Raw genomic sequence first — 26,688 nt, forward strand, 5'->3', positions numbered from 1 at the left:
TAGATTAAAACATATGTAGTTACTGATAAAGACACTAGTGAGACAGTCATTCACTCACTAACAAACACATATAGACACTCATCCACCCATACAGTCCTGTACATATGTTGTCTTCAAAACACATACAAACAAAGAGTCAGTCACTCATGCATCTATGTGCTAAGTAATACCCCCACCAAACCATATAGACACTCATACTGATACTAATAAAAATATCTAATAACCCATATACATACACATGAGTGGATGTGTATTAGATGGTGGTATTACTGAATTGGTTGTTGTAACTGGTATGGGTATATCCACTTTTTTGAAAATATTAGTTTCTATTTTTGAATATGTGTTTCATGGGTTACATTACACTGAAAGGAGGTCTGTCACTGTGTCACAAGGATGGTGTCATCAGTGATGTCATGAGTGATGTCACTGACCATGTCATGAGTGATGTAATATGTGATGTCATCAGCAGTGCATTGCACGCGCAAGTTATAGTGAGTCCGACTAACTATAACGTGGGAATTTCAATGGTTTTATATCAGTAAAATTTCCAGCTAACTATAACTGGTGTGAAACCTATGGTTTTTTCAGTGAATTTAATAGGTTTTTTAAATGCTAATTCCTAACTATAACTGGTGTGAAACCTATGGTTTTTTCAGTGAATTTCATAGGTTTTTTAAATGCTAATTCCTAACTATAACTGGTGTGAAACCTATGGTTTTTTCAGTGAATTTCATAGGTTTTTTTAATGCTAATTCCTAACTTTTTATACAGACTCATACCTATGTGTTTTTTAGTGAATTGCTAAAGTATGTTTTTGTAAAAATGAACACTATAATGTATATTGAGATAATATTTTTAATTTAAAATATTTTTTTTTATATTTCGCTTTCGGTGCGCGCACCGGTGCGCGTACCGTCAGCGCACTAACAAAAAAAAAGAAAAAAAAATGAAGGAGGGACTGTGTAATAGATAGTAAGACAGATAAAAAGTGTAAAAGGAAGTAACTGAGAAAAGAAAAATGAATAAGGGAGCAAAAGAAAGAAGAAATAGGAAGAAGACTAAAGCAGAGGTTAAGGGAGATTGTAAATGGATGTTGAAAGTAAAAAGAAGGACAGTTAAGTATGGGAATGTCAGGTAGTGACGGAATCAGAGGAAAAGAATAGCAGTGATTGAGGGAAAGTAAATATCAGTGAATATAAGTAAAAAGGGGTGAAAGAGGGTACATGTAAGTGAATAAGGGTAACACATGGGGAGTAATAGAGACAAACAAGAGAGAGAGTAAAAGAAGGACTGTCACAAAGGGACTAAGTGAACCAGTAAAAAAGGTAAGTGAAGGAGTGTGCATAGGCAGAAGTACTGAAAGAAATTGAATGTGGTCGGAAGTAAACATGGAACAAAAGAATAAGTGAGGGAAGCAAAGTAAGGAAATAGGGGTGCGGTAGGGTGACAGAAAAATAGTGAAAATAAAACAAAAGGTGATAACAAAAAAGATTTTGTAAACACACTTACCATATAATCAATGCAAACTTGTATCTATGAAAGATAAAAGAAAAAACACGTTATAATTTCTTAAAAATATATAATAAAATAGAAACAACAGTTCATGAGGTTTAAAAATCTACAAAAGTTTACTAAGAAATGATGCAATAGTGAAGGATACAAAAACAGAAAGAAAGTAATGTAGAAAGAGAAAAAAAAAGGAAAAAGAAATAGAAAGAGAACAAATTCCTAAAGGTAAATAAGATACTAAAAGAATGTAAGATATCAAATCAAAATCAGTAAAGATAAGAAAATAAAAGAAAAATGAGTGAAAAGGAGAGAAGTCTGATTGAGAAACTATAAATAAAAAAGAGGAATAGAAGATGATTGAGAGTGAGTGAAGTAAAGTAACAGAGTGAAGGGATGAAAGGAATGAAGTTAGTATAGAACGATGGATAAAACAGGAGTGAGAGAGTAAGTACACAGAAAGACAAAAGGAAGAACTAAGTGAACTACAGTACAATGGATGCGAAAGAAAAAAAAAGGAGAAAAAGAAAGAGAGGGTTAGGAAACTAAAGCAGTGGTACTGTGAGAATATGAAAAAGATAAAAAGTGGTGGAAGGAACAGAGGAAATGCAGACAGTTCCTATTAGATTAAGAAGTTGTGAATGAAGTGCACTAAAGAAACAGCGATGAAAAAAGAGTGTAAATTAGTAAAGAGAGGTAAATAAGGGTGAAAAAGAAAATGAGTATAAGACAATGTGAACACAATATAAATTACACAATGCAAACTACACAATAACTTCTACAATATGTTACATTATTTATTTTTGCTGTTCTCAGAATATATTGAATTTCACTTAAATTAGTGAGATCAAAGTCTTCATCATATAACAGCGGGAAAAAAAAAACACAATCTAAAAGATTGTGTTTAAAAAAACCCATTCAAACATACATCTCATATAAGTACACTAATCTTTGATTCACTTACTTTTCCGTGAGACCAAATTGCAGATAGTGAAGGTCCTTTTGGTGGAAAAAAGTCTGCTGTGCTCTATAACTTCCATTTCATCGACTTCCTATGAAAAAAGATCTAACAACATCATATGTTACACTTTCCTCACGGCCAATTTGTGTCAGATATATCAGTATTTTTTACTTTGAGATCCACTTAAAGTATCTACATGAGATTGCAGATAGTGAAGGTCCTTTTGGTGAAAAAAAGTCTGCTGTGCTCTATAACTTCGATTTCATCAACTTCTAACAACATCATATCTTACATTTTCCTCACGGCCAATTTGTGTCAGATATATCAGTATTTTTTACTTTGAGATCCACTTAAAGTATCTACATGAGATAAATAATTTCAAATATTAGATTAACTAACTAACTAACTAACTTTTATTAACTATTCCCGTCTTCAAAGGCCAATTCCCTTTACTAAAACTTTGGTTTTAAAAACACTAGATAAGAATTTGTAGAGTCATAAGGCAAACGTTGTTTATAAGTTAAATGAGAATCATTGCAGTAACTCCATCCATTTTCAGATTTTAAGTAGCATGTATAATGTCCTGAGGTGGTCGAAGATCCATCATGATAAATAATAGCTTCAGTTGTAAAGGTCCTTCCAGAAATTGATAACTGAGAAGCCACAAAATTTTTGATAGAAGTTGTCAATTTAGTTCCATCAGGTCTACATCGTTGGAAAACTAAAATAATATACTGCCCATACCTTTGTATAAATAATGTGGACAGCATTGTACAGTTACATTGGGTACACACCATATTATGATCTGCTGCTTTAACTAGATTTTTAAAAGACACTGATTTACAGTCTGGTAAAGTCAAATATATAAATCTTTCAGTGTCTATTGTAGTAGTACTTGATAAACTACAATTGTGGCAGTCATGCTGCCATTGATAAGAAAGACTGAAAAGATTATCTACATCTACACCTTCATCTTCCAAAACACCAAACATATACATTAAAAATTCCTGACAATCCTGCTGAATGTTCTGTGAAAATTTATCTTGACCAGAACACAAATCTAAAATATTTCGAATTTCTGTTACACTTTCTATTTGTGCTGTAACACTGCTACATTTCTGAAACACAGAATTCAATAAACCACACAATCTTTGATCCCGATTTTCAACAATCTGTTCTTGTAAACTTTTAAGAAAAAAAACAACATTAACCACTACATTAGCATAGCAGTTGACACCAGAACTGTTTTCAAACTGAAATCCAACAACATTTTCTCCACAATTCTTTTTCTTCCTGTTTTCAATTACAGTTTTCTCTACTTTTTGTCTTTTTGCAACTACCTCACTACAATTATCCTCATTTCTTCTTTTTCGGCCTACCACACGTTTTTCAAACAGAGGATATTGAGGCAAATGTGGAGCATACTCTCTTCTTAACCTATTGTATTCTTTAACACAATCTAGATCGGCAGAAATCTTTGTCTCATCACACGCAATCAAGTACAATCCTGATAAAGTTCTGACTCGAGATAATGCCACATATGCCATACCCTCTTTAAACACAGATCTTCCAATGTTCACCAATGCACTATCTACACTTAAACCTTGAGATTTATGAATTGTCACTGCATACGCCAAACAAACAGGAAACTGTTTTCGGCGAACATATAAGTCTTTTACAAGTAAAAATCTAGCAGAACAACGACTTATTTGTTGTACTTGTTCAATGCCATCAAATTTTATTTTTAAAAATTCAATTCCATCTCTATTTCTGTAATTCACAAAATCAACAACATAACCCATTGCTCCATTTACCAGACCGCTTTCAACATTTAAATTCCTTCTCAAAATGATACGACAATTTAAACACACATTCAGAGTCTTTTCAAAACCAGCTGTTTTTGAAATACTTTTCTCCAATGAATGCAATTTAGTTTTCAAATTTTCTGACAAAACAATTGTTGCACCCATATGCTCTATTTTATCTATTGCTTCCAGTTTCACAATCTCTTCATTTTCTAAGTCTAACATTTTTTGATTGAAGATGGAACATTCTTGCAGAGTTGGCATCAAACATATCCCAGATTTCTTCTCAGTCATTTTTTTAAAAATATTCTCTGGAAGAATGTTTTCATTTGCATACAAATTTGAAATTAATCGACTATGCAAAGCTTTTTTCCCTTTCTCAGTCATTTTTCCAATTCTTACATCTTGTAGAATATTTTTATAATCTTCATCCTTGGCCTGTCGCATATTTTGAAGCAGTTCAGCATATTTAAAATTTAGCCATATATTAACATTTCCAATGCTTCCAAGGGACTTCCTGGTATCTTCATGCGTGAGCATTTTAAACACTGGTTGTCCTTTTACTGGAGTCAACTGCAATAGATCTCCAAAAACAATAATGTGTTTTCCTCCAAATAACACATCATAGTCTGTTTTAAGAATTTCTTGCATTCTCAAATGCACAAAAGCAAGCATTAGATTTGAGACCATGCTTACTTCATCTATGATAAGAAGTTTCATTTTCTTCAAGACTCTTGAAACTTCAGAACACGCATCTCCAGATAGCTTGTTGTAATGCAATTTATTATCATGTTCAACTGGCAGCATCAATAAACGATGTAGAGTAATCCCTTTAATGTTATGTGCTGCCAGACCAGTTGGAGCAGTTACAACACAAGACAGTGGTGAATCAGTCCTTTTCTGCAGATAACTTGCAACGGCTTTAATTAGAAAACTTTTTCCTGTCCCCGCTTCTCCACTTACATACAGTCGGACAGGGTCAAATAATATACATGAGCACTCTTTTTTCTCATGTCTGAATCCATGTTCAATCTGCTCTGTGACTTCATCATATATCTTTTTCTGCTCAATGTTTAGTTGCGTTACCAAATCTTCTAAGTTAACTCCATCCTCTTGAGCTTGTTCCATAGCTCTTTCCACCTCATCCATGGCAGTGGCAGCTTCATTTTGGATAATTGGTCCTCCTAGTGGATCCTGGCTCAATGAAGTAGAACTCTGACTATCTTGAGAACTGTTTCTAGCTATCTCTTCAGCAATTGTGGTTTCTTGCTCCATTTCTTCATTCAACATTTGCAGATAATTTAGAAAAATAGGACATTCTATGGTATCCTTAGTTGCATTAAAAGAGTCTTCATAACAGAGAAAATCTCCAAGTAGTTCCTCTTCTGTACGCCATGGCTTAAAGAGTTGCAAAAGAGCTAAATAGTAAAATTCTCTTTTGTCTGGAACTTCACAACTCAATTTTCGATGATTAATCAAATGGCCTTTTTTCTGCTTCACTAGACATCCTTCATAGCCAATGAGTGCATATTTTCCATTATTGATATCTTCTGTGATGTTCCTCTTATAACTGTAGTTTTGAAGAACTTCATACAAACATGTGTTCTCAAGGTGAGTACTTCTATTTGGATAGTATGTATCCAACATATTTGTCTTCAAAATATCTGTACTGTTTGGTTCTTTTTCCGCCAAATATTCAATTTCTTGTACAGATTTCAAAACTCGGTTTCGTGTTGCAGCAAGACCAAGACTCACCCAAATGATTGTTCTTGATTTGGCATAGAGACTTGCTGATGATAACCGATCAGAACATTCATATGCTCCAATTTCTCGATGCGACAACATCTTCAGACTGAAACTGTATAATTTCTTGCTTAGACTCTTTTCATGTGAAATGTCCTCCCACATTTCCTTCAGTTCTGTCTTTTCTTTTTTGGTGATGTAAGATGTCACATATCGAGCCACAGCAATAGAGTTGTCAGCAACGAACTGAATATCCATGTTAGCATTCCACATGGACAAAATCACTGGGTTGTAATCGTTGATGTACTTAGATTCTTCATTTCTTTTCAAATTATATGTGTTTTTGGGAGATTTTCTCGTCACAGTATGTCGTAGAGATGACATCAAATTATTTACTCTTCCTTTAGAAATCACTGGTCGAGGAAATGCAAAACGACATTTCGTGTAGTACTTTTCCTTGTTTTTAAATTTTCGACGACAGTACTTTCCACAACGATGAGATTGAAAACGTAAAACTTGTTGCCTTAAATTGTTTTCTTCAGTAGATTTTGGAACAGCACATGTTGAATACTCTTCAATGAAACTCATCACTGTTTCATCTGAATCTGATCCAAATTTGGGTGCATCTTTAATCCACAACAACATATGTATATGAGGAGCACCTCTCGCTTGATATTCCTTCCTCCAAAAGAAATCCAAAACCTCTCCAAGGGGAGGATTTTTTTTGTTGGTAATAAAAGACATCATAGCTTCAAATCTATGATTAAAATATCTGCAAACATTCACTGGATCTAAAGAACACAGTTCTCCTGGTGTTTTCAATTCTATATTTGGTATGTTTTCATTTGCCTCTCGTAGAAATTGAAGTAAATCGTCCCAGGCATACTCAGCACAGCTAAGAGTGAGGAACCATGTAGGAGTTCCTAAGTTTCTTAGCATACATTTCAATTCTCCATGACGACGAAACCAATACTCGTTGGTTCCACGTTGACATGCCATGAGATTGATTAGCTGAGATTCCAAAATACTGTCTTGCAGATTAACTTTCTCCATAAAGTCCCTTGCACATACATTTTGCAAATGAGGTCCACTTTTTAATATATGATTAACTGCATAAGAAAGCCCAGACAAATCACTTTCAAACAGTAGATGAAATAAATATGGAATGCATTGACGAAACCTTGGATCTTCTGCATATAATCTTAGAGTCCGGTATTCAGCTGCAGGAATTTGAACTGGTCGATCATCATATCGTCCACCACAACCTGTTGGAAATAATTGTGGAAAACAACGAGCTTCCAAACTTTCTTCCCATACACTAATGGGACTTCCTTTTGCTGCCTTCATTTGAAACAAGTCAATTGCATTTCCCATTACTTCTTTGGAATGCAAAGGATGAACAGTATAATGTTCATATATTTCTTCAGTTCTAGACACATCAACTTTTTCAATTTGACCAACTGAAGAATCACTATCTTCTTCTGTAGCTGTTTCCTCTACTCCAACACTTACATGTTTGTAGTACTCATTGTTTTTAACTAAATACAACGTTGCCTTCTTGACTTTTTTAACATCCACTAAATCTTGCCAAATTTTCTTACTCTTTGTTGGAACCCCATTAACTAGAATAACTAAAGGATCTTCTTCTACTCTTTCTACACCAATTGTATTAATATTTTTCTTTACATCTAGAGGCAAATAAACAACTCTTCCCTTTAATCCTCTCAGTAAATCTGATGGAGGCAATTTCCCTGTCTTAGGCTCCATGCGAACAATAGCCTGAAAAGGATGGACACATTGAATCAAAATAGATTCATAAGTATTTAGATCCATCAATTCAGAAGGAATATCTATCAACTGAAGATTATTATAAACTGCTCTTGCAGGCATTCTATTTTCATTTAATTTTTTCAAACAATAAGTGCAAATACGCTGATCCAAACTCAAATCAAAAGAATTCTCCACCAACAAATAACTTACAAAATCCTCCCATTCACTATTATTTTCCAATTCACTTTTTGCATATAAATCAACTAACCTAGTCTGAATTTTATAATGAGTCCGTCGACAACACACACAAGTTACATTAGGCCTCTCACTTGATTTCACCTTAAACTTGATAATTTCCTCATCAAACTTTTCAATACTTGAAATTTGTCCATTATCTTCTGCATTACCATCCATTACTATATCTATTTCTACACTGTCCTCTTTGTTCCCAAAATAACAAAACTCAATTTCTTCACAAATAGTCTTCACATCCACTTCAGATCCATGCAAAAGAGCACTATTTAACTGTTTAAGCTTAAGTGCAGGACTTTTTGCATAATACAACTTCCTCACTAATTTCCTTACGTTATTATGATGCACTGCTAACATCCTAAAATGATGAAAAACACTCCGACAAACTTTTCTAGAAAGACATGCTAGTGAATGCCCTTGCAAACCTGTGCTTTCTCTCACTCTGCAAGGATCTAACTCTTGCAGGATCTTCATTTTTTGTTTGAGACTTTTTTTACTATATGTACGTAAGAAATTTCGAAGCAAATCAATTGATTCCTGTCGCACACTACAAATACTACTGCATTTCCATGTGTACACTGGACCCTTAGTACGTCTCCCTAAAACTTCATCAGCTAAGACCTCTTCTGCATCTCTAGATACAAGTTTCTCTTTTTCCATCACACAACTATCTTTCACCTCATATGCACGACCACTGGTGTCAACTGCATGCACCAAATCATTTTCCTGAAAGTAACTCTCCTCATTAAAAAAAGGCTCAGAACTTGAACTATGCATCCATTCACCAGAAAATACTTCACAAAAATTACTCCGATTAATAATTCTTTTCCATCTACTGTTCGATTTGAAAACATCCATTGCCTTATTAAGTATCCTAATTCTATTGATTATTAAAATAAATAATTTTTTCTTAACTTCAAAAGCCTGATCAACAATCTTTTCTACACTTTTCTTTTTCTTGTAAAAAGCAGCTTTTAGTTTACTTTTCTTTTCATTTTTTAGCAAATTTAAAACTACCCTATTGCGAAACATTCGCCTACGAATGTCCCTAAAAACATTTACCCTTCTATTGCTAACCATTCTCTTCTCTCCTGGTCCAATGGAAACATTTTTTGTGGGCTTCTCTTTCCTTTTTAGATTTGTTGACTTTTTCTGTATATTCACATTAGCAATTTCATTTTTTTTCCTACGACATATGTTGCGAAGAAAAGACTTAATTGGCTTACCAGAAGCTTTTCTGGTGTTTTTTGAAGTAGTTGTTGAAGAGGATTCCATAAACTCTGTTGTTGATGTTCTCCTTTTCCGTATGGTATTTTTGATATTTCTTTGCCTTGAAGGCATTTTTGCTTCCTTTTCAGAAGTTGATTTGAATCTGTTGTTCTGTTAAAAAAACACATGAAAGACCACTATTAGCAAACAACAAAGTAATGTTAAAAAGCAAACAATATAAACAATAAATTGCAACATATTTAAGTTTATACAATAGCAACTCATGGCTTTATTTTTAAAGGCCTTGCGCCACCAGTGCGTCACTTATTACCCATGTTTAAAGTCAAGCATCAGCTGCACATGGCATTCATAAATAAGGGCCAAATGCAAATACCAATCAATTGCACCCAAAAATCGATTTTTCAATAACATGTAAGAAACACTGCGCAAAACCTAAGTACAACCACTCAATATCATCAAACAAAGTCAGGGTCTGATTTATAAAGGCCTTGCGCCACCAGTGCGTCACTTATTACCCATGTTTAAAGTTTTGCATCGGCTGCACATGGCAATCATAAATAAGGGCCAAATACATATACCAATCAATTGCACCCAAAAATCGATTTTTGAATAACATGTAAGAAACACTGTGCAGAACCTATGTACAACCAATCAATATCATCAAACAAAGTCAGGGCCTTATTTATGAAAGCCTTGCGCCACCAGTGTGTCACTTATTACCCATGTTTAAAGTCATGCATCAGTTGCACATGGCAATCATAAATAAGGGCCAAATACATATACCAATCAATTGCACCCAAAAATCGATTTTTCAATAACATGTAAGAAACACGGCGCAGAACCTATGTACAACCAATCAATATCATCAAACAAAGTCAGGGCCTTATTTATGAAAGCCTTGCGCCACCAGTGCGTCACTTATTACCCATGTTTAAAGTCATGCATCAGCTGCACATGGCAATCATAAATAAGGGCCAAATACATATACCAATCAATTGCACCCAAAAATCGATTTTTCAATAACATGCAAGAAACACGGCGCAGAACCTATGTACAACCACTCAATATCATCAAACAAAGTCAGGCCTTATTTATGAAAGCCTTGCGCCACCAGTGCGTCACTTATTACCCATGTTTAAAGTCATGCATCAGTTGCACATGGCAATCATAAATAAGGGCCAAATACATATACCAATCAATTGCACCCAAAAATCGATTTTTGAATAACATGTAAGGAACACTGCACAGAACCTAAGTACAACCACTCAATATCATCAAACAAAGTCAGGCCTTATTTATGAAAGCCTTGCGCCACCAGTGCGTCACGTATTACCCATGTTTAAAGTCATGCATCAGCTGCACATGGCAATCATAAATTAGGGCAAAATACATATACCAATCAATTGCACCCAAAAATCGATTTTTGAATAACATGTAAGGAACACTGCACAGAACCTAAGTACAACCACTCAATATCATCAAACAAAGTCAGGCCTTATTTATGAAAGCCTTGCGCCACCAGTGCGTCACTTATTACCCATGTTTAAAGTCATGCATCAGTTGCACATGGCAATCATAAATAAGGGCCAAATACATATACCAATCAATTGCACCCAAAAATCGATTTTTGAATAACATGTAAGAAACACTGCGCAAAACCTAAGTACAACCACTCAATATCATCAAACAAAGTCAGGGCCTTATTTATGAAAGCCTTGCGCCACCAGTGCGTCACTTATTACCCATGTTTAAAATCATGCATCAGTTTCACATGGCAATCATAAATAAGGGCCAAATACATATACCAATCAATTGCACCCAAAAATCGATTTTTGAATAACATGTAAGGAACACTGCACAGAACCTAAGTACAACCACTCAATATCATCAAACAAAGTCAGGCCTTATTTATGAAAGCCTTGCGCCACCAGTGCGTCACTTATTACCCATGTTTAAAGTCATGCATCAGTTGCACATGGCAATCATAAATAAGGGCCAAATACATATACCAATCAATTGCACCCAAAAATCGATTTTTGAATAACATGTAAGGAACACTGCACAGAACCTATGTACAACCAATCAATATCATCAAACAAAGTCAGAGCCTTATTTATGAAAGCCTTGCGCCACCAGTGCGTCACTTATTACCCATGTTTAAAGTCATGCATCAGCTGCACATGGCAATCATAAATAAGGGCCAAATACATATACCAATCAATTGCACCCAAAAATCGATTTTTGAATAACATGTAAGGAACACTGCACAGAACCTAAGTACAACCACTCAATATCATCAAACAAAGTCAGGCCTTATTTATGAAAGCCTTGCGCCACCAGTGCGTCACTTATTACCCATGTTTAAAGTCATGCATCAGTTGCACATGGCAATCATAAATTAGGGCAAAATACATATACTAATCAATTGCACCCAAAAATCGATTTTTCAATAACATGTAAGAAACACGGCGCAGAACCTAAGTACAACCAATCAATATCATCAAACAAAGTCAGGGCCTTATTTATGAAAGCCTTGCGCCACCAGTGCGTCACTTATTACCCATGTTTAAAGTCATGCATCAGCTGCACATGGCATTCATAAATAAGGGCCAAATACATATACCAATCAATTGCACCCAAAAATCGATTTTTGAATAACATGTAAGGAACACTGCACAGAACCTAAGTACAACCACTCAATATCATCAAACAAAGTCAGGGCCTTATTTATGAAAGCCTTGCGCCACCAGTGCGTCACTTATTACCCATGTTTAAAGTCATGCATCAGCTGCACATGGCATTCATAAATAAGGGCCAAATACATATACCAATCAATTGCACCCAAAAATCGATTTTTCAATAACATGTAAGAAACACTGCACAGAACCTAACTACAACCACTCAATATCATCAAACAAAGTCAGGGCCTCATTTATAAAAGCCTGGCGCCACCAGTGCATCACTTATTACCCATGTTTAAAGTCATGCATCAACTGCACATGGCAATCATAAAAAAGGCCAAATAAAAATACCATTCATTTGCACCCAAAATCGATTTTTAAATAACATGTAAAAAACACTGCGCAGGACTTATATACTAACATACAATTTCACTTCTAAAACATAACTATCTGCTTCCAAATATTCTCCATAGAGAAAATAAATCTCTATCTAAATTAAATGAATCATTACTTACCTTTAGAAATGCTTTTGGAGATTGAAAACAGTGTCAGACACACACACCAATTTTTCTTTAGCAGAGGAGAAGGTGTGCTCTCAATACACTGAAACCAAGACTGGCATAGAAAATCTCTATCTTTGTACACATATGCCTTAATTCAACCAATGAAAACTCTTCCCTCACTATTTTCAAACCAACACCCATCCCCCTCTCAAACCTTTCTATCTGTTACCATAGCAACTCCCTCCTAACTGAACTGTAAGGTTCAAAAGTTTATCTTACAATGTTGCAAATTAACTCAGCAAGGATGTTTGACCTGTCAATACAGCAGCCTATACAGGGTATTTTTGCTTTTGGTGACTTTTTTTAAACCATTCAAATTGCTTCTTTCACACAACATAACCATACACCCTAACTTTCAGTTTTCAACTATCTGAATCCACCAATCATTGCTAGTGATTCAAGAGCACAGAAACTCCACAATTATTTTTTTGTGAACTCCTACTGTTCCAACTGCCATTTCATTCCCACACTTCATCTGACTGGACCAGAACCTTCTCACATCATGTACTCTGTCTGGGTTATTGGACATAGCTACATCCACTGGGCTCAAAGGTATGCAGCTAGCAGAAATTTTCATAACCTTGATTTATCAAATGTGGAAATCAAGTGGATTGGCCACAGAGGATTAAAATGTCACCAATTGATACCATTGGTGAAAACCTTTTTGCATCTGCCAGAACCTGACCTTATAATTGTGCACTGTGGTGGAAACGATCTAGGCACATTAACTGGGGTAGGTCTGGAAATGCTATTAAAGGACACCTTTCATCAATTGATGATACTTTTTCCCCACACTGCCTTGGTATATTCCAATATATGCCAAAGACAGAAATGGAACTGGTCCAACCAATTTGGTCCACAATTTGAGAAAGCACGGAAACATGTAAATAAATCTGTTTCTGCTTACATGAGAGACTATGGAATGGGTTCATTATACAATAATAACTTGCGTTACAACATGCAAGACATCTACAGAGGAGATGGAGTGCACTTCTCAGATGAGGGGAATAGAATATTCCTCCTGAATTTAAGAATGTGTATTGGAACCTACTTGTAGGTACCTAAATCAACCACAGAACCCAAAAGCTCTTTTCAGAGCTACCCTAACTCTGATCATTCAAAGCGTTTATTTTTTTCTAACTTTTTTCACTATTTTTCACCAAAGTACGCTTTCCGGTACGCTTACAGGTGCGCGCACCAGGCGCTACCCCCGCGAAAAATTAAAGAATTTTTTTTTTTTTCACGTTTATGAGCCTCCTAAGCCCCCCTCAGAAAACCTAGAGGGTCAAGAAGTCTCTACAGTTCCCCCTTCTATCCATTCCGAACATTGTTTACCCTCCATCTTGTGTCTCGATTGTTCCGAAACACAAAATGGAGGACTCCCGTAACGCTGCCAGTGCGCGTACAGGAGCGCGCACCAGTAAGCGCTCGTTAAAAAAAGGTGGGAAAGTAATTTACGGAAAACCCAATGGAGACACTTTCATCAAATATAGAATACGCCCTACTACATAGCAGTCCCTACCATTTGCCCAAATTTGGTGAAATTCCATTGAGACATTTAGGCTACAGGCCTGTCTAAATATCCTGAGGTAAATTACATGACAAAAACACACTTGTAATGTTAGAATTTACAACCAATTAAAAAGTATCTCTCATTTTCTACGATTATTTCCTGACGTTTGATTGGTTAAGTACAACAATATATATAAAAGAAGAGAGGGAAACACAGCCATTTTGACTACTGCTTCCTGAAGTACACTTGAAAACAAATTTCACTGACAACTTCAACTAATTTCTCTAAGGTAACTTCTAATTATGGAAGTATATTGTACACGTTAAGTTTATTTCTTAAAAAATATTCTGTTAGTGATATGCTATCCCTCTTTAATAGTTAGAGATAGAGATAGACTTCTCTGTAATAGTTATGGATTGAGTTAGGCTTCTCTGGTATACTAGCTCTACTAATATAGTTAATTTGTATGCAATTTTCAGAAAGAAAATGGAAGGAGAAAATAAGGCAAATGATACTTCTATCAAAGTAAAGGTGGAAAAACCAGAAGATGAAAAAAAAGAAGTTGATTTCATGGATGACTCTTTGGATGAACAGTTTATAGAATGTTTGGAAGAAATTGAATCATGTACATATAATTATGAGGAAATTCCGGACAATATTATGTTAGAAATTTTATTAAATTATGAAAAAGAATCAGAGGAATAAATTTATCTTTAATAATTTCAATTGTTTCAGACAATATTCTTTTTTATATGTAATTCATGAAGTATTACCAAAAATGTTTAAAATATAAAGTGAGACTTATAGTATACTGTTCAACTATTTTTCTGTTACATAGTAAGTTTACTCATAGTTACTACCTTTCTCCCACTATATTATCTCATATGAATATTTTACACCTCATTTTCATAAGTGAACAGGACAGACTACTCATGATCCCCTAGAAATTCTCAGGGAGTGCTTAAAAGATCTGTTTCTCCTTTCCAGACAGACTATATTATGAATTCCATATACCACAAAAAATACAATAACAACATGCAAGATGTCTACAAAGAAGATGGTGAACATTAAATTTAAGTCTCTTCATTAGTACCTACATGTAGGTACTTACATAAAATAAAAAAATAAAAAAAAAAACAATTCATAAACATACAATTTTTGAAGTGATTATTTTTCCATAGTACCCTCCTCGATACGCTCCCAGGCGCTTCCCCCGCGAAAATCGAAAAAAAAAAAAAAAATTTTGAGGCCCCGCGGGGCCCTTTAATGGCCCCCATATCAAACCTAGGGGGTCAGGGGGGGTCTACCCTGCCCCCTTATGGTCAATTCCACCCTTTGTTTTTGCCACCTCTTATGACTAGATTTTACCGATAGACAAGATGGCGGCCGCTCCGGACTGTTTAGAATGTTTACAGACAACTGAGAGCCAACCAGCTTTCTGCGCGCAAGTCGCGTGTCGCGCCGGGAGCGCTCACAGGTGCGCGCACCGGAGAGCGCCTATAGATATATATATTTTTTTGAACGTTAATTTCACAAAATCCACTGAAGCACATATCTTGAGACATAGCAAAGGCACATCGGGCTACCAGTCCCTACAATTTTGCCAAGTTTGGTGGAAATCCATTCAGCCGTTCGAGCTAAAAGTGAAATCGACCGCCCTATGGAAATTAACATGGGGAAAACGCGTTTTGGGACCCCCCTTTTATCTCGGCCCCCGCTTGACGAATCCCCCCCAAACTTTCAGGGAAGGACCGGACCGCCATGAGACCATTTTCCTGAAAATTTCAGGCAGATTCGTCAACCGGCGCCAAAGTTATTCAAAATAGAATGTTGAGATTTAACATTGAAAATTATCCTAACTATAACTACCTACTGGCGACCGCCAGTAGGTAATATATATATATATATATATATATATATATATATATATATATATATATATATATGCACTGGGAAACTAAACAACCACTTCCCTTACAAAGAAATGGAAAGTTTGCATCTCTGCAGCTTCTCTTATTTTTCACCTTATTCATTTTCAGCTCAATCAACACATCATCCACAAATACACACACCTACTTACTGCCTTTCTTGGCTGGGCTTATCAATTATTCTTCTTTAATTCAAATTCAAAGTGCAGGCCGTTTATTCAGCCTTCTTCATAACTACTACAGATCAATAGCAGTAGGTAATTTGCACACTTCCATCCTTTCTTGCGTCCTTAATATTGCACACTATGTGTACTTTATGCACTAGCTTGCTTCCTTAGATGTGCTACTCGTTTCTCTTGCTCCCACTGCGGAATCCAACACCCTATCTGTGTAATGAGCTGGAAATCCAAAGATTCTCTTCACTGACAAGGCAGTGGGTAGTTTGTGTGTCTCCAGCCTTTCTTATTTTTCACCTTTCTTATCTTCCACTCAATCAACACATCATCCACACATACACACAACTACTTGCTGCATACCGTAGCTGTGATTGCCAATTATTCTTCTATTTCATATTCCTATTCAAGGTGCAGGCCTTTATCGAACATTTTTATTGTAACAAGTACCCCAGCCGAAGACATTGTACATTTGCACACTTGCTCCCTTTCTTGGCTGGGGTTATCAATTATTCTTCAATTTCATATTCTTATTCAAACTCAAGGCCCTTTATCGAGCCTTTTTTTTGTAACTACTGTTGCAGGAATTCTGCTCCTACACAGAACTGTGCATAAAGACTTAGGACCTCAATGAATTACGGTGTACCAAAACCCACCTAATACCCAAACCCCCTACCAGACTAGCAATCATTGACTCATTGGTTCTTCGTCCTATAGCAAAAACACCAATGACTAGTCAACCCAGAACATGCAACTTAGATTACCTTAAGTAAGGTAGATAAAAAGAGCACTCTTTCGTTATTGTCTTACACCAGCCCAAAACAAGCAGTAAATAAAGACACGTGCAATGTTGAAATGTTTATTTCTAACGCCGTAATCTCATGCACAGTACCTTAGATAATACAACCAAACATATTATCAGAAACAAGGTTGTCAGCATTGTTACTATTCCATAAAATACAAAGGGAGAAAGCATCTTATATTGCTTACGGGAAACAGGTTTAAAATATACCTACATTTCACCCTCCCTACCTTCCAGGTTAGTTTATAACTACAGAAGATCTCATAGGATTACATGGACGTCCCCATACCTCTGGTACTCAGCAGTAGAGGATCACATTGAGTTCTACACAAACTGTCAGGATACCAATGTTCTCCAACTGTATCTAATTATGCCTCCACAATACATTATTAAACGTGCCAGTATCAGACGTGGCCACAGCTGCATATGTGTTATAGTTCAAACATGCGAGGATCATTCCGAATAACAGACAAAGGGCTAGATGTAGGTAATTGCAATTTACAGACTCTAAAATACCGAATTTTACCGATTCGGTATTTCAGAATCGGTAAATGCAATGTAGGTAAAAATTTGGTATCTGTTACCGAATCTGTAAAATTCGGAATCTGACATTCGGAATTTACCGAATCGGTAGGAATGAATGGGAAATACTGATTCGGTAAATACCGAATCGGTAAATACTGATTTGGCATATACCGAATCGGAAAGCAAAAAAAGTGAAACTTAAGTAGGCAGCCAATCAGGTGCTACCACCCTCCCCCTCCCTACCAGGAAGTGGCTGCACAGGCAGCTGCAAGTAATTAGAAGCTGCTGGAGAGGCTTTGAAAGCTGAGCTGAGTCCCTGAGCCACAGGAAAAGTTTTGTGCTTTTAAACTGTCAAAATGGCAAGCAGCACTGAAAAGGAACTTCCAGAGAGGAAGAGAAAAATAAAATGTAGCACCATGGAGCTGCAGGCCCTCGTGGAGGAGGTGGTGAAGGAACACAAGAAATTGTTTGGCAAGCTGTCCCTGACTATGGCTGAATCTGCCAAAAGGAAGATTTGGCTGGACATGCAAGCAAAGGTGAATGCTGTAGAAGTGACTCCAAGGGACATATAGGACCCTCTCTCCTGCTGCCTGTAGCCGTAGCCGCCTTGCTATCACATAGAATGGCGCCATTCTGATCACACTGTTGCATTTTGGGCCCTTTTTTATGTCCTGCACCTGGTTACCGCCTGCTTTCAATCCATGGTAAATACCGACTCTTAAATACCGAATTTCAAGAAATTCGGTATTTTTCGAAGTTACCTACATCTCAAAACTCATTTTTAGCATTTCGTATTTACTGATTCGGTAAAATTATCGATTTGGTAAAATGACAGAATCTGTAAAATTACCGATTCGGTAAAATTACTGATTCGGTAATATTACCGACTCGTTTTTACCAAATCGGTATCTTTTGTGACCCTTCATCTCAGTATCCAAATACCGGTCGGTAACAGCTGGAATTCGGTATTTTCGGCCGTTACCAACCGGTATTTGGCTACCTACATCTGGCCCAAAGTATCCAAGATAACCTTGATGTTCCATGCTCTCACTATACACACTAAACTAGCGAGGCAGTCTAGAAATGTAGCATAACAAATTATTCTCATGTGAAACAAAATACTCAGCCTTCTCTAAACAATATCAAAATTGCGTGTGCATAGTAGAGCAGGAAAGCAAAATTGGCGTTTAACCTTCTAATGAATTCATGCTAACTTAACACGGTGTGAGTGCAAGGCTCAGCCCACAACACCCTCCCTCGATAGAACCACGTGATATAAACGTGGGCGAACTAGGAACGCAGAGTCCAAGCCTGAAAAGCAGAGTCAAGTTCAAATTTGCATAAAAAATTATTCGCTGTTTGATAGAAAACAGTAACTAAATAATAAAGAATAGGTAGAAAAATCAAAGAGTCTTAATCCAAAGGGTGTAAGCACAGTATGTATCAACAGCCTCCAAGAGGAAGTCATTGTTCTCATCTGAAAACATTTCAGCCATCCAATTCAATGGTGAGAATGAACATATATGTTCCTCAACGACCGGAGCCTCTAACACTAACAGAGGAAAACTCGGGTCATCTTCAATGTAACTGCGTGCCAAGAAGTCATGCGTCGCTGCAAAAATATTCCAGTGTCCCATTATTCCATGTATCGCTGCTAAGGCCATAATCCTGCCGCCAGAACAGAGCAAGTCATGAACCACTAAGGGGCTCATCAGCTGGTCATAATCCGCGTTGGGAGACACCGTACTGCAGAGACACAAATCCAGGGCCCAGTCGAAATCGCAGGTCTGGCAATGGAAGACAGGCTGAATGCATGTGAAAAAGGAAAATCGAAACGATAATCCATAAGCTGCGCTCAATGTTGCCAGAGGCAGCGCTCCGTAATAACTAAGCATTCGGTTGCGGAGCAGCAACAGCCGGGACATATTGTCATGTGCTGCAGGATGTGCATCCATATTGAAGTAAACAAATTAATAAAAGCACACCGGGAACCAATGCGAGTATAAAGCCGAATTCACCAAAGATGCTGGAAAACATCGAATGAAAAAATGCTGAGAAGACACAAAATGTACTTTCAAAAGAAGTCACAAGACCACTGCTTCTAACTTTAAAAAAGTAAGGTAATCCCGTAGTCAAGGACGCATTAAAGATACTCTGAATTAACTCCCCAAAATACAGAGACACGTCTGTATTTAGTAAATCATACACTTCTGTGCGGGTGTTTGCTACATGAAGGACAAATGTTTCTCTAGCAGATGTAAGAGCGACCTCTTTTTGAGACAATAGCGCTCTTATGCGACTCATTTGGTTGACTCTTCTTTCAAGGTCAGAATCGACGGCCAGATAGAAACATCCAGCTTCCCATGCCGAGGAGTAAACACACATTTTTTATAGCAAACCACATGCTCAGTTACTGTAATCATGTAACAGATGCCTGGTAACATTGCACAAAAATCTGCATTATTTCAAATGAAATAACTCACATTTCCAGTAAACTGAATGTTGGTATGATAGCAGGTGTCGCAGTGCCTTTCAAAACTCACTCAACGATTTAGGCGCATCTTGATTACAAGAGCCATGCAATTGTATGTGTCTACAAATTAAGGAGTGATCTGGTGCTATTGTGCAATCCTTGCCATTCACATAGACTTCTTTTACCTCCCTCAGGCACCTATATGTAAATGATAATAACCAAGCTTCATGCAGATAAGCGCTGCCTAAAGATCCATATCTACCTATAGCATAGTATTTCATGCAAATCCCAAACTTAAACAGGCTAAAAAGTAACGTTATGATACTGTAAATAAGCCACACAGCTGAATCAGATTTCCAATGAGTGACCACTTATAATCATTATCATAGCAAGCCCTGTGCTCTGATTTGACAGTGAGACAGTGATTGCACCATAGTGTGTACTGCTAATCATTCTCAGCATACGCTAGGAATACGCTTTCACGTTACACGTCGCATCATAGCTTCCGTGTGACGTCATGTACGGCGCCCCGTACTTAAAGACGCAAATGTTTTTAATTGTTTAAAAACATATTTATGTATTTATTGAACATACTAACAGAACACATTATCTAGGATAATTATGAACACATTTTTTTTTAAGTTCCAATAATCCTATGTTACTTTTAAAAGCAATTACAGCAATCGCGGTGAAACGGCATGCGTACTCGCATCCTATGAGCACCGGAATAACAGCGTAACCGTACGCAAAGCCATGTGACTTTAAAAGAAGAGATTTGATTTGTTCATAAAACTTCCTATTACAACTGTTGAAACTTCCATCCCATTTTAATAATTTTACTTTGACTTTCTAAAAAGAAGCATCTCTTCTGAGAATCTTGTCAAATAGAAGGAAGTTTACCATAATAACAGCAAAGGGCTCATCTTCCAGCCATTCTTCAGAGGAATATTTAATTCTAAAGAACCTCCAAAGAAGAGGAAAGAAGCTCTAATTTGGCAGTTTTTTACTTTTCCAGATGTTCAATAAAAGGTTAATGCTCCAAAAGTAACCTGTAAAATTTTCCAAACTATTTCAAGGGGTGATCCATCTAAAAAATACTCCTTTAGCACAGCAAATATGGAGCTACACGTGAAGAACTTATACCCCAACAACTTTGCTCGAGCTGCAACACAGAGGTTGAAAAACAACCCACCTGCTACTGCACCAAGCGCATCAACTGCTGCACCAGCATTTTCAGCAAACAGTCCACACCCACAAATTCATCCTGATTTTGCTCAGGTTAAAATTCCATACATTTATTGCATTAAACTTTTGTGTTATGGGAATCAGTCTATTGACCTGATAAAACTCAGGAAGCAGGAGCATCGCTGTCCTCGACATTACTTTTATTTTTCATTCTTTTGTTCCTGTTGGACACTTCCAAGCCCCCCATTATAAAAAAAAATTGCCCCAGGGATTTGGCTCCCCCTGGGAGCTAATTAGGAATAAAATGAACTTCTAGATTTTTTTTTCTTTTCCACCGCATATGAGTACAATACGAGTACAACGTGTTTTTGTTAATTAAAAAAAAAACTTTGCACCTAAAGATCCATGTGAGAACCTCTAAGCAGGCCTAGAGGGTCAACATGTTTCTACCTTACCCCCTTTCCTTATTTTTCAACTTTGTTTTTCAGTTTTCTTGTGACTCGTTGCTACCGAGGCACAAGATGGCTGCCAACACTTCCTGGTTTGGAGTGTTGACAGATAGTTGACATCCAATCAGCATGCAGCTCGTGCTCATAATTGTACGGATGTCCGTAAGCGTGCTGTACTTCGTCTCTAGATATCGCTATGGTTTTACTTTTGATTTTCTCAGGAACTACTTAACGGATTTACACCATTTGACAAACAACACAATCTGCGAACCGAACTCTACCGCTCCGCGAAATTTGGTGTAATTCCATTCAGCCGTTCGGGCTGTAGCCCTGGCTAAATGTCCCTATGGAAAATTGCATGATGAAAACAGGTTTTGGGCCCCCACTTGATGAATCACCCCCAAACTTTCAGGGAAGGAGCGGAGCGGAGCATGCCATTTTCTTGGAGAAATTCGTGAAGATTCGTACTCCGGAGCCAAAGTTATTTCAAATAGAATGTTGTGGATTTCCTATGGAAACTAGGTCCTAATTATAACTACCTACTGGCAACCGCCAGTAGGTAATATATATATATGTAAATATTTGGATTGACTTCAACGGATTATTGGTGTGAGACCCAACTTCTTTTCCCTGTGGAGAGAGATTAGTGAATATATATAATATATATATATATATATATCCGTTTCACTTCCTCCAACGAAACCGGGACACATTGACTGTGGTGCACAGCAGGGTCAGAGGGTTTCCTGCCAATGATACTCAGTTTCACAAAACGCTGCAAAGAAGCGTAAAATGCACTCTTTCTCCAGTCTCAAAAACCACTTTTTCAGACCAAACGATCGTATTTCGTATTCTTCATATTTTTATTCCAGCATAACAACAGTGCATGGAACCAACCCAACGCGTTTCACCGAACACTCGGCTTGATCACGGGTGAATTGTGTTCCTCAAAACCATAGTTAAATAAAGTTACACACATCACTTCCCAAAGTGAACATAAACATAGGACTGTGATTCGTGTCAAAAAAAGGAGCGGCCATATTGGAACAGTGTCACATTTAGCGAAATTGATAGCATTTCGTATAACTCCTTGTTAACAAAAAGAGATATTGGACATTTTCTAAATACACCCATCCGGGTTCTATGAATAGTCCTATACCGTCATTGTTGTTGTCACATTTAGCGAAATTGATAGCATTTCGTATAACTCCTTGTTAACAAAAAAGAGATAATGGACATTTTCTAAATATACCCATCCGGGTTCTATGAATTGTCATATACAGTCTTTGTTGGAACAGTTCATTGCTGAAAAAATTCAAAGTAGTAAATCCCAAGTGGGAATTTCGTTAGACTCCAAAATAATACCCAAGTGGGTTAATGGTCTCCGTGTACCATGCTCATTTATATACTCCATCTTCATCAGCACAATACCTGTATAAAAAGAAACAAGCTCTTCAATTCTCTATTCGCTACACATCCTTCATGATATGAATCAAAACAGTGCAACAATGATAATAAAACGTGAAAAAAATGATAAACCTAAATGTGAATTAAAACCATAAGGAGCACCAGCAGGTGGCTGCATAGCACAACTACATAATTACAGTTTAGATCTTAATGGTCATAGTTCACTCGCCCAAGTGCCATTTCAATTCCTCCTCAGAGTTCAGCCCCCCAGGTTTACGGGTGTCTAAATCCAGAATATACTTGCTCTCTAGTTGTCGCAACCTGCGTATTTTGTCGCCACCTCTTTTCATGGAAGGTATTTTATCGATCACAAAAAACTTGAGTAAATTGAGATTGCTGCGATGTAATTCCTCAAAATGCCTGGCTACAGGTGAGTTCTGATCCTTGTTTTCAATTGCCCGCATGTGTTCCAAAATACGTTTCTTAGCAGGAAACATCGTGCTTCCAACATATTTTTTGGAACACGGGCACACAAGAATGTAAACCACATATTCAGATAGACAAGTGAGGTGTTGTTTGATAGACTTCTCCCTACCTTCGATGGGGTAATATACTGTTTTAACATTTTGGCTAAACTTGCACGCCTTGCATGACATCACTTTTTTCACGTTTTATTATCATTGTTGCACTGTTTTGATTCATATCATGAAGGATGTGTAGCGAATAGAGAATTGAAGAGCTTGTTTCTTTTTATAAAGGTATTGTGCTGATGAAGATGGAGTATATAAATGAGCATGGTACACGGAGACCATTAACCCACTTGGGTATTATTTTGGAGTCTAACAAAATTCCCACTTGGGATTTACTACTTTGAATTTTTTCAGCAATGAACTGTTTCAACAAAGACTGTATATGACAATTCATAGAACCCGGATGGGTATATTTAGAAAATGTCCATTATCTCTTTTTTGTTAACAAGGAGTTATACGAAATGCTCTCAATTTCGCTAAATGTGACAACAACAATGACGGTATAGGACTATTCATAGAACCCGGATGGGTGTATTTAGAAAATGTCCAATATCTCTTTTTGTTAACAAGGAGTTATACGAAATGCTATCAATTTCGCTAAATGTGACACTGTTCCAATATGGCCGCTCCTTTTTTTGACACAAATCACAGTCCTATGTTTATGTTCACTTTGGGAAGTGATGTGTGTAACTTTATTTACCTATGGTTTTGAGGAACACAATTCACCCGAGATCATGCCGAGTATTCGGTGAAACGTGTTGGGTTGGTTCCATGCACTGTTCCTATGCTGGAATAAAAATATGAAGAATACGAAATACGATCGTTTGGTCTGAAAAAGTGGTGTTTGAGACTGGAGAAAGAGTACATTTTACGCTTCTTTGCAGCGTTTTGTGAAACTGAGTATCATTGGCAGGAAACCCTCTGACCCTGCTGTGCACCGCAGTCAAAGTGTCCCGGTTTCGTTGGAGGAAGTGAAACGGATACTAAAAGTGTTTACCGGTCAGACCGCGTTACTTGGAGTGCTTTGTGCAGTCGATGCAGGCGGAGAAATAACTACGAAGCAAAGTGGGAGAGGAACTGAAACCCGGAGAAAAACGGAGACGCGGGTGGAGCTCCACTAGTTGAAATCCTATATCTCCCGAGGGGTGAGTCTTCTCCATTGTGATCTAATAGAACCTTTGCTTGCAAACTTTACCCGTATATCCAGCAAAGAAGGGGGTTATTTCATAACATTTCCAGCACGCTGCATTTTGAAAATATTGACTTTTCGCCACAAGCTTTAACGCGACTGTCTCCTACACGGCTACCAGTACACAATAAATCTGGGTTAGTCGAGCGGGAGTTTTTCCAGTACACCAACAACAAGTACCAAGTTATGATCGTATTTTAAGCATTAATATTATTCCTTACTAAGCATGTGGAGATAAAACACACTCTCCTAAACAACGAGAATGGAAGAAGAAATAGAGTCGCGCAGGAGACTGCGAGCACAATCTTTGTTCACTCAAACAACAACACCACAAGCACAACAGAATATCAGTGCGAATTCCAATCTTCCGACATCTATCCAACAAAAATATTTGAGATTGGAGAAACTAATCCGAAAAGAAATCTCAAAATGGTGGGAAGCTATTACACTTGAAAAAATATCAAGAAGAAAAAAGAGTGCCAAGGGGCCTGAGGATTCTGATAGCCCCTTCTTATGAGGAAGCAGATGTCGAATTAGCTGAGGAATTGGCGGAAAAGTTAATGGACTGCTCTAACAGAATGCTATCTATTTTGATTAAACACACCTGGAAAGACAGAGCGTTATTACTCAAAGAAATCGCTGAACTAAAAGAGGAAATAACCAAAGAAGATACGCCTGAAAACCTGACCAAAAAGATGGAAGAAATAATGAAAAGAATTGCCAAACATGAAGACGAGATTGTGGCCAAAAAGGAGAGAAAATTCCTAAGAGATAAAATAGATTACCAAACGGGTCGTATTTTCACATTTAGCCGCAAGTACGATAATATCAAAAGGAAAGGAATACAGGCAACTATAGACAAAGTACAAGCCGAAGGGCTATCTGAAGAAGAACCGATTGAAAGTGACGCTTCAGAAGATGGCAGTCTACTGGTACAAGCGAACCCTGTTAAAACTTCAAATTTTTGGGAGGAATTTCGCACAATGTCCCGAGTAGCTCAACAACAAAATTGGCAGATAGACCGGGGCAGAGGGAAAGGAAGGGTATCTCGAGGACAAGGCAGAGGAAGAGGCAAAGCTGGAGAAGGAGCCACCACGTCCAACGCCAAACAAGGAGAGGCGGCAGGTGGAAAAGCAAGCGTTACCCCAGTGGGAGTGGAAACACGGGGACAGAAAAACAAGAGAGGAAAATGAACCAGAAAAACGTGGTAAATTTATCTTCACGCTTACTTTCTAAGAATGAACATAATGTATTGCAATATGGCCTTTCTTTCTGCCCAACATCAAATTTCATTTATTCCCAGGAACGTATTGACTTATTTAAATTCACACGTAAACTACGGCTGCAAAAGTGGAATAAATTGAAGGTAAAGAATGTTACCAAATCTATTGACATTGTTCCCCCTGCACCTAAGTCTATTTGTGAAGTAGAAGCTATCATTGCTACCAAAGAATTGGAATCTGATATCCCAGTTGATGCGGAATCATTGGGTTTCAGCACCAATTCAAATTGCCCGAGCGATTTTAAACCTAAGTCTAATTTCAACCCCATGTTACCCACATGTGGAATTGACATCTTTGAAACTTTGGTTATCAGCGATTTGAAAATGTTGGCCGGAAAGAAGGGTTGGTCCAAAGACAATTTGAATAAGAATGAACGTCTTGCTATCAAAACGCTAGAGAGTGACACCTCCATTGTTATCCGTCAATCGGATAAAGGAGGTAATGTTGTTGTGATGGATGTAAATAAGTACATTAATGATGGGATGCGACAATTGAGTGACACAGACTGTTATGAGATCTCTTCAAGCCAGATGGTCGAAAGGACAAACACAATCTACTTTAAGATGTTGAAAGATTGGCAACAAAATGGCTTATTAGAATGGAACGAATACTCTTTTTTACTCAATCGCAATCCCAAAGTGGCAGTATTGTATCTGCTACCTAAACTCCACAAGAACGCTGAAAACCCACCGGGTAGGCCAATAGTCTCCTCCATGGGTT

At 37.2% G+C, this 26,688-nt stretch overlaps 1 protein-coding gene across 1 annotated transcript; it reads right to left on the reverse strand.

Moving 5' to 3' along the window:
* Positions 1-1,384: 1,384 nt before the first annotated feature.
* LOC147728562 (uncharacterized) lies at positions 1,385-12,568 on the reverse strand. Its single transcript, XM_086962336.1, has 2 exons — positions 12,464-12,568; positions 1,385-9,417 (listed from the first exon to the last, which is right to left on the reverse strand). The coding sequence occupies exon 2, from the start codon at positions 9,376-9,378 to the stop codon at positions 2,920-2,922; it is 6,459 nt and encodes a 2,152-aa protein (XP_086818462.1). The 5' UTR covers positions 9,379-9,417; positions 12,464-12,568; the 3' UTR covers positions 1,385-2,919.
* Between the last annotated feature and the right edge of the window lie 14,120 nt (positions 12,569-26,688).

Source organism: Lissotriton vulgaris, chromosome 3_1 (genome assembly GCF_964263255.1).
Source record: "Lissotriton vulgaris chromosome 3_1, aLisVul1.2, whole genome shotgun sequence".
Taxonomy (NCBI): domain Eukaryota; kingdom Metazoa; phylum Chordata; class Amphibia; order Caudata; family Salamandridae; genus Lissotriton; species Lissotriton vulgaris.

Coding starts and splice junctions, on each gene's coding strand:
- LOC147728562 (XM_086962336.1), bottom strand. CDS start 9,378: ATGCCTTCAAGGCAAAGAAATATCAAAAATACCATACGGAAAAGGAGA.